Source organism: Mytilus trossulus, chromosome 8, assembly GCF_036588685.1.
Source record: "Mytilus trossulus isolate FHL-02 chromosome 8, PNRI_Mtr1.1.1.hap1, whole genome shotgun sequence".
Lineage (NCBI taxonomy): Eukaryota > Metazoa > Mollusca > Bivalvia > Mytilida > Mytilidae > Mytilus > Mytilus trossulus.
The window spans coordinates 43,719,295-43,729,281 of NC_086380.1; the positions used below are offsets into that span (position 1 = coordinate 43,719,295).

At 32.4% G+C, this 9,987-nt stretch overlaps 1 protein-coding gene across 1 annotated transcript; it reads right to left on the reverse strand.

Moving 5' to 3' along the window:
• Positions 1 to 5,253: 5,253 nt before the first annotated feature.
• LOC134681928 (ladderlectin-like) lies at positions 5,254 to 8,409 on the reverse strand. The gene is made up of 4 exons (XM_063541555.1): positions 8,336 to 8,409; positions 7,643 to 7,736; positions 7,052 to 7,121; positions 5,254 to 5,487 (listed from the first exon to the last, which is right to left on the reverse strand). Exons 1-4 carry the CDS (start codon positions 8,378 to 8,380, stop codon positions 5,319 to 5,321), a joined length of 378 nt encoding a protein of 125 aa, XP_063397625.1. The 5' UTR covers positions 8,381 to 8,409; the 3' UTR covers positions 5,254 to 5,318.
• Positions 8,410 to 9,987: the final 1,578 nt, after the last annotated feature.

Here is a 9,987-nt window from a genome sequence, read left to right on the forward strand (position 1 = left end):
TATAAAGGGACTGGGTCTCATAATTTAAAGTATAAGCATATTTTTAATGCTGAAAAGAAAAAAATGGCTAAAAGAATTACAGAACAAAGAAATGCGCCCCCCCTTTTTCGTTGCCCCTAATCTAGACCCTCACTGTGTCGGATAGTTTCGTTGAATATAATTGACTGTTTTTGTCTCCAAAAAGAATATTGGTACAAAGTGTTGTTAATATATGTATTTTGAATTACTGACAAGGTGAACACAAAGAAAAATATTGCTTGACTCACGGCAAAGTTTGCTATGTATTCTAAACAAATTAAAATCGTAAAAAAAATCATTTGTGTTTAACCCATTCAATAATGAAAAAGAACCTCACTAAAAATATGGCCAAATAAACATTCTGCATCTTATGGTATCTATTTTTATAAAAATCACTCATAGACTTAATTGGTAATATTTTTTGGAAAAATACCGATTTTAGTTGAAATGATCGGACATTTTTTGAGTGGGAACTCACCGTTTTGTCCTATGACTGTGAGCGTCATTTATCTTGAATTAATATTGAAAACGGACTAAAATTCTTTAGTTGTATTAATGTTGATATAAAAATATCGCCATAATTCGCCATCCATAATAATTATTTAAAAAAATGTTTATTTGGCATGCCATACTCGATAAAAGTGCGGACGTGAACGAAAGCACTCGTCTTGGTTTACGATACACTTACGATGGTACACACGACGTAACTTGCGATCAACTTAGTAGTTCTTTACGATGCCTTTGTGAAACACACGTAACGGGAACGTAGAACCACACGTAAACTGATCGTAAACTGATACGATCATCGTAAGTTAAGAAGGCTTTGTGAAACGGTGGCCTGGCCCGAAGGGCCAAGTGAGTTTTCTCACCACTTGGCGTCCGTCGTCCGTCGTCGTCGTTAACATTTTACATTTCGAACTTCTTCTAGAGAACCACTGAATGGAATGAAACCAAATATGGCATGAATGTTCCTTATGAGGTGCTGACCAAATGTTGTCACTTTGTAGCCAATCCATCATCCAAGATGGCCACCAGCGGGGTACTTAGTTTAGCAAAGGACCCTAAGGGAAATGCATACAAATAACTTCTTCTAGAGAACCACTGAATGGAATGAAACCAAACATAGCATGAATGTTCCTTATGGGGTGCTGAGCAAGTGTTGTAACTTTGAAGCCGATCCATCATCCAAGATGGCCACCAGCGGGGGACTTAGTTTTACATACGGCCTTATGGGAAATGCATACAAATGACTTCTTCTAGAGAACCACTAAATCGAATGAAACCAAATTTTGTACGAATGTGCCTTACTAGGTGCTGAGCAAGAGTTTTTACTTTGTAGCCAATCCATCATCCAAAATGGCCGCCAGCGGGGGACTTAGTTTTACATAGGGCCCTGTGGGAAATACATACAAATGTTTTCTTTTAGAAAACCACTGAATGGGATTAAAACCAAACATAGCATGAATGTTTCTAATGAGATGCTGACCAAGTGTTGTAACTTTGTCGCCAATCCAACTTCCTAGATGGTCGCCATTGTTAGGACTTAGTTTAACATAGGACCCTATGGGAAAAACATACAAATTTCTTCTTTTAGAGAACCACTGAACTGAATGAAACCAAACATAGCATAAATTTTCCTTTCCTAATGAGATTCTGGGCAAGCGTTGTTACTTTGTAGCCAAATTTTATGTTTTTTTTTTATATGAATGCAAAAACCCAGATTGTTTCAGGTGAGCGGTACAGGCTCTTGCGAGCCTCTAGTGGTTTCTGAATATAATTTTGTCTAATGTTTTTTTTATTTTATTTTTTATTTGGGAAGGGGGAGGGGGTGATCGACACTGACCACAAATGTTCTTACCTGAAATCTATCCCAGTTGATTGCCACTTCCATTGATTAGGGTGGTGTTCGTCTGTACCGTCTAACCAGACTGTAAATATATTTCGTTTATAGTGAATAAAAATTGATAGCTTTTATTATTTTTCATTATCTTCACGTTCATAACGAGTGAAATTTCAATTCTTTTAAGAATTTTAGAGATCGCTTAATTATGTCTTATCCTTCTCTTCGATATTTTCATAAGCTTGATTTTTTTTTAAAGAAGTCGCGATAGACAGTTGTAAGCAATTTGATTTGCATGTAAATTGTTTGCCATTGAACGTTAAACATTTATTCATCACCACTTTCAAAATGTGTAGTTCTTCTTCTTTTTTCCTAAGCTACCATCAGTTTCTAAAAAAAATATCCAGACATATTCTGGTTCTATACAAAACATCACGTGTTTTGCTAATGTCTGAAACCCGAATACATGCAAATATTCTATTTACACAAAAAATGCAATAAATATCATGTTCTAAAAACTACATAACTTATGACAATATTGTTATAAATTTCAGCTGCGAACATCCTTAATTGTCATTTACTCATAACGCAATTTACCTACTGTCATTGGATCTTCCTGTTACATCCCCAATTCTTTTAAAAGCTTCAGCTGTGTCTGCTACTGGCAGATGAGCTAATATACTGGAACAAATTTTCTAAAATGCGAAACAATCATTATGACGCAGTGCGCAAAATATCGGGGTAAAACATACATACGATCATGTTTTGAACGTCAAATAGTAAAATATCAAATGTTTATGCATTGATGACCAAAACAAATCCAAATGGATATTTGAAATATGTATAGTTTTGTGTTTCGTAAATGTGGTACGTTATCATACGTTTATGAAAAGTAAATTTCCTAAAATATCACCATTAAAACGATTAGCTCGTGAAGAGCAAGGTTTTTGTTTGCATATAGAATGACTATCATTCTCGTCATCCATATGCATGAAATATTTTTACACTGAAATGATTAACATACAACAATCAATTAATCGATCAAATTGTATCAAAATTTGATTAACATACAACGCGGCAATCAATCAATCCATCACATTGTATCAAAATTTTTAAAATGTTACCATTTTGTACAGTTATACTCCAGTTGGACCCTAATGAAAAATGTGTACCAGTTCAGCGAAAATAGACGTAACATTAAACTCCGAAACATATAAATAAACCCAGTTTAAAAAAAAACACCAACAAAGGTCAGATGAATCTGACTTGGGAAACGACGCCTATTCTTTACTTACCTGTGCTGAAAATATCATATTTAATTCAAATTCAAAATGTGGGCATACTAGGTTGAATGAACCAGAGCAAAGACCAAAATTGTTTTTTTCATTTTCGTTTGAATGCAGGCAATTTGCATATTCCAATTCGTTCAATAAAATTTCACTTGTAGCATACAAAACTTTGAATTTTGAGAACAACTAAGAATTTTCTACCTTAGATGATATTTGTAAAATTTTATTGAATTTGTGCTCCTCAATGCTCTTCAACTTCGTTTTTTTATGTTGGTCTTTTACATTTTTAAATTATAGCGTCACTGACGACCTTTTTGTAGACAAAACGCACGTCTGGTGCAAATATAACATTTTAATTCTGGTATCTACGACAAGTTTATGTTATACAGCTATATAAGTTAAAAGAACTGAAGGTTCAATTTCTGTAAAAATTGACCATGCAATTTCCCATAGAAATTCCTTTTACGGCTAAAACTGTACCACTTTTACTATGAAGTTTTGAAAAAAATCTTATCCTAGAATAAAAGTTCATATGCACCACAATTTTTTTCAAAGGTCAAAATATAGGGCTGTGTGGCATATTTTCAACGTTCATATGCCCTGAACGTCTATGAGTTTTAACTAACACTAATTTTCTTAACTACCCCTACTTCGAATAAAAGGTTACCACAGAATTCAATGTAAACAATATGCACATGTATATTTACTGGTTACATTCCCTAGTTATGACTCTGTGAGATGGAACACAGAGTGTATAACTGGGAACAAGTATGTAAACAAAATTTATTTTCTATGAATATTCAAGTTCTCCCCAAAACAGGCGTGGTTTGAGAAACAGCTGTATTTACAAAGTACAACCCGAATGCATGCTGTAAATCCTTATGTTTATTTTGCAAAACGAATAATCAATCAAACGACTGTAAGTATTTTTATTTTAGCATTTGTGTAAGTTTCTGGTAAGACCATAACAATTGGCTCGTAATATAGTGTGCTACAATGTGTTACTTACTTGGAGTCGTTGTTTGTATACTGGAAAATATTAAAAACGTGTATATCGTATGCAGGAAGACATTTTCGTATTATAATGTATTCATTATACGTTAAGTTGTTTTTCAAACTATGTTTGAAATTGAGAATGGAAATGGGGAATGTGTCAAAGAGACCGACAATAGAAAAAAACAACAGCAGAAGGTCACCAACAGGTCTTACATGTGGGTTTTAGTATGAACAAGTAACATTCATTATTTCATCAATCTTTCGTTAGATTTGATACCAGATATACTACAAGTGTTTACCAATTACGAATTTGATTCTTTTATTACACACTATTAACACATGTTGTTTGCGTTTCTCAATTGTCGACTTGTTCTAGACCAGACAACGTTGGCCGCTGTCTCAACAAAGTATGGTAAGTTGAAAATGATTTATTGTCGTTTTAACCATTTATCATTGTAAATGTCCATTAACTGTAGCAATGTTTTTTTCTTGTCTTGTCTTGTCGATTTCGAAATGTAAAACTATTTAAAAAGAACTATTTAAAGATTTTGATGTATCCATAAATTATTGATGAAATATATCATTGGATTCTTAAAAATACAATACTGCTAAACAATTCTGCTTGGGTGCCTCTTTTCATGTAAACAGGCTGCAGTTGAATGCTGCTTTTGCTGTCGAATAGTGTAAGTTCGCATATAAAATAAATATATACAATTTTTATAAATTTACGGTCAATACATGAACGAAATTTCAAATATTGACTTTCTCACCATACATTCAACTGTTCAATGTACTTTGTAGTAAAACATGTGATGTTGTATTCCTTTTGACTAAAAGGTTAAGACATATTTTCTTTTAATCCACACCAGATCTGGGATAAAAAGTTAAAATTCAATGTAATTTAAAAATTAGAAAGAATTATTTTTTCACTGCAAACAATCTGTTTTCACTCCTTTCAGAAACAATTTATTTTTGTTTTTAATGAATAAAAGAGTTGATCTTCGATATAGGTGAAATCTCAACAAAATAAATATAAAAAGTGCACTTTACTGTTATCATATTTTTAATGTTAAAAGTTTCGTTATTCAAAAACAAATATACACCCCAAATGATATGAAAAAGTCCATCTATGTTGTATAAAGTCATGTGATATTTGAATCAATAATCGATATATTTCATCCAATAACATTATGAGCTGTCAATTCATATCGTTCGCATACTAGTTTATTGACACGCCCCGTTTGTTCGCAATGTCCGTCATTCCAGTGCCATTCTGTACGTGCAACAACCTCTAAACAATGTTCTGTGCCATCGTTGGGTTCACCAATAGCCCAATGTTGGAACCTGAAAAAGAACTACACATATAATAGTCTTAATAAAATACTGTTACTGTATAATACAGTTAAAAGCCCCTAACATTGTCATTCAAAATGCTAAAATTGTGTTTCTCTTTAATGTAACTGTTCATGTAGGTAGAAAACAAATATACTGCTGTTGTCTGCTCTATGGTCGGGTTGTTGTTTCTTAGACACATTTTCCATTTCCATTTTCAATTTAATATGTATGATGTATCGAATAATTGACTGTCCCATCTATAAAAATATCAGGTATTTCATTACATAGACGATCAAAGGCATTTCCAGATGGTGAAAAAAGGGCCAAGTGAGCTCTTCTCATCACTTGGCGTCCGTCGTCCGTAAACTTTTACAAAAATCTTCTCCTCTGAAACTACTGGGACAAATTTAACCAAACTAAGGCACAATCATCATTGGCTATTTATTTTAAAAGTTGTGTCTGGTGACTCGGCATACCAACCAAGATGGCCGCCACGGCTAAAAATAGAACATAGGGGTAAAATGCAGTTTTTGGCTTAAAACTCAAAAACCAAAGCATTTAAAGCAAATCTGACAGGTGTAAAATTGTTAAACAGGTCAAGATCTATCTGCCCTGAAACTTTCAGATGAATTAGACAATCCGTTGTTAGGTTACTGCCCCTGAATTGGTAGTTTTAAGGAAATTTTGCCGTTTTGGGTTATTATCTTGAATATTACTATAGATAGAGATAAACTGTAAACAGCAATAATGTACAGCAAAGTAAGACCTAAAAATAAAGTCACACGACTAAAATGGTCAATTGACCCCCTAGGATTCAAGATTTCAAGATTTTATTGCACTCTCTGACAGATATACATAATATACAGCTTGACAGAAGTGGTATGAGATCGTATAATAACAGAAAAAAATTGAAATAAACATATATATATACAGGTCAATTTAATATAATTCATCAAACACACCGTAACATACGGTTGATTGACACGTGATTAGGGAGTTATTGCCCTTTTTAGTCAATTTAAAACAATTTTCATAAAATTTGTAAATTTTCACTAATATTTTCCACTGAATCTTTTGGGCCAAGTTCATTATAGATAGAGATAATTGTAAGCAGCAAGAACGTTAGAAAAATAAAATCTACAAACATATTTCCATCACCAAAACACAATTTTGTCATAAATCCATCTGTGTCCTTTGTTAAATATTCACATAGACCAAGGTGAGCGACACAGGCTCTTTGGAGCCTCTAGGTTGTTTTTTTATTTCTAGTATATTGTACATATAAGATCAGAACCTTTTTTGTATAAAAATAGAAAATAGATAACTTATCTTACATATATATTCAAATATTAACAAATTACTACCAGTTAAATTTCCGGAACAGTAAAAAATATAATTCCTGGAAACGTATACTTTAAATTTGCGGATGCGTAGTATTGAAACTTTAAAAAATTAGCGGAAATGCAATACGCCCGTTATATATTTTCTGAATATAACTTTGTCTAATGTTTTTATTTTATTATTTATTGGGGGAAGGGAGGGGGTAATCGACACTGACCACAAATGCGCTTACCTGAAATCTAACCCAGTTGATTGCCACTTCCATTGATTAGGGTGGTGTTCATCTGTACCGTCTAACCAGACTGTAAATATATTTCGTTTATAGTGAATATAGATTGATAAATTTAAAAAAAAAATCGCGATCTTCACGTTTATATAAACGAGTGAAATTTCAATTCTTTTAAGAATTTTAGAGATTGCTTGAGTATGTCTTTTCATTCTCTTCGATATTTTCATAAGCTTGAATTTTTTTGGAAGAAGTCGGAATAGACAGTATGATCAATTGTTAGCAATTTGATTTGCATGTACTGTTTGCCACTGGACGCTTAACATTTATTCATCCTTATTTTATTCTTCTTACTTTTTCTTCGATAAGCTCCACTCTTACAAATCTCAATAGCTAAAAGAACTACCCAGATACATTCTTGTTTAACACAAAACATCCCGTGTTTTGCTTATGTCTGAAACCCGAATACATGCAAAAATTCTTTTTACACAAAAATTGCAATAAATATCATGTTCTAAAAACTACATAACTTATGAAAATATTGTTAAAAATTTCAGCTGCGAACATTGTCATTTACCCATAATGCAATTTACGTACTGTCGTTGGATCTTCCTGTTACATCCCCAATTCTTTTAAAAGCTTCAGCTGTGTCTGCCACTGGCAGGTGAGCTGATATACTGGAGCACATTTTCTAAAATGCAAAACAATCATTGTGACGCAGTGGGCAAAACACCGTCGTAAAACATACATATGATCATTTTTTGAAGGGCAAATATAAAAATATCAAATGTTTATGCATTGATGGCAAAAAAACAACATATTGGATATTTGAAATATGTATAGTTTTGTGTTTCGTAAATGTGGTACGTTATCATACGTTTATGAAAAGTAAATTTCCTAAATATCATCATTAAAACAATTAGCTCGTTAAGAGCATGGTTTGTGTTTGTATATAGAATGACAATCATTCTCGTCATCCATATGCATGAAATATTTTTACACTGACATGATTAACATACAACAATCAATTAATCGATCAAATTGTATCAAAATTTGATTAACATACAACGCGGCAATCAATCAATCCATCAAATAGTATCAAAATTTGTAAAATGCTACCATTTTCTACAGTTATACTCCAGTTGGACCCTAATGAAAAATGTGTACCAGTTCAGCGAAAATAGACATAACATTAAACTCCGAAACATATAAATAAACCCAGTTTTAAAAAAAACACCAACAAAGGTAAGATGATCCTGACTTGGGAAACGACGCCTATTCTTTACTTACCTGTGCTGTGTACCAATTACCGGTAAAATCTATGACACAATACATATAATGATCTTTATGAATCCAATTACTTGGGCATGCTGTATTGATAGAATGATAAATAAACAAAATTAACAATACATACGAAGGAGGTACTTCTATCATCTTCAAATGTCAACACACACACTAAATCTTTCTTTGGAATTTTCACGCTTTAATTAAAATATATTTCATCACGACTTTTTTATTTATTTTTAAATTATATCAGTCGCCTATGAACCAAAAAACATGCAATTTATTGACAAAGAAAATATCATATTTAATTCAAATTCAAAATGTGGGCATACTTGGTTGAATGGTCCAGAGCAAAGACCAAAATGTTGTTTTCATTTTCGTTTGAATGCAGAATGCAGGCAATATGCATATTCAACTTCGTTCAATAGAATTTAACTTGTAGCAAACAAAACTTTCAATTTTGAGAACAACTAAGACTTTTCTATTTCAGAAATAGATAACCTTAGATGAAATTTGCAAATTTTATTGAATTTGTGCTTCTCAATGCTCTTCAACTTCGTACTTTACTCGGTCTTTTGCATTTTTTAATTGTAGCGTCACTGATGACCTTTTCGTAGAAGAAACGCGCGTCTGGTGCAAATATAACATTTTAATTCTGGTATCTACGACGAATTTGTGTTATACAGCTATACAAATTAAAAGAACTGAAGGTTGCACTTCTGTAAAAATTGACCATGCAATTTCCAATAGGAACTCCTTTTATGGCTAAAACTGTATCACTTTTACTATGAAGTTTCGAAAAAATCTTTTCCTAGAATTGAAAGTTCGTATGAACCGCAATTTTGTTCAAAGGTCAAAATATAGGATTGTGCGGCATATTTTCAACGTTCATATGCCCTGAACGTCGCAGAGTTGAAACTAAAACTAATTTTCTTAACTACCCCTACTTCAAATAAAAGGTTACCACAGATTTCAATGTAAACAATATGCACATGTATATTTACTGGTAACATTCCCAAGTTTTGTCTCTGTTAGATGGAATACAGAGAATATAACTGGGAACAAGTATGTAAACAAAATTAATTTTCTATGAATATTCAAGTTTTCCCCCAAACAGGCGTGGTTTGAGAAACATGAATACATGCTGTATATCATAATGTTATTTTGCAAAACGAATAATCAAACAAACCACTGTAAATATTTTTATTTGAGCATTTGTGTAAGTTTTTGGTAAGACCATAACAATTTGCTCATAATATTGTGCTACAATGTGTTACTTACTTGGAATCGTTGTTTGTATACTGGAAAATATTAAAAACGTTAATATCGTATACAGGAAGACATTTTCGTATCATAAAGTATATATATATGTTCCGGACCATATGAGTATTTGGACCATACGCGTATGGTCATGACCATATGGGTATATACTCATATGGTCGGGGTAATTAACACTCTGTTACAGTTTACTGTTTTAAATACTTCTAAACTCTGCATATGGTATGACCGTTCATTAAAAAGACGCTATCGTGTAGGTAATTTTATTATAAAATTATAATAAAAAGATAAGCTAAATAAAAATAAGAAGTTTCACATAGTTAATTTTACTTATTTGTCAAATTTATAGTAAACACATTTTATACGGATGGTCATTACCG

Excerpts from the sequence above, each read along its gene's own strand:
- LOC134681928 (XM_063541555.1), bottom strand. The coding sequence starts at position 8,380 with ATGTATTGTGTCATAGATTTTACCGGTAATTGGTACACAGCACAG. Across the intron at positions 7,737-8,335 it reads GTAATTGGTACACAGCACAG|AAAATGTGCTCCAGTATATC; the intron begins GTAAGTAAAGAA and ends TTTGCATTTTAG. Across the intron at positions 7,122-7,642 it reads AACAGGAAGATCCAACGACA|TCTGGTTAGACGGTACAGAT; the intron begins GTACGTAAATTG and ends ATATATTTACAG.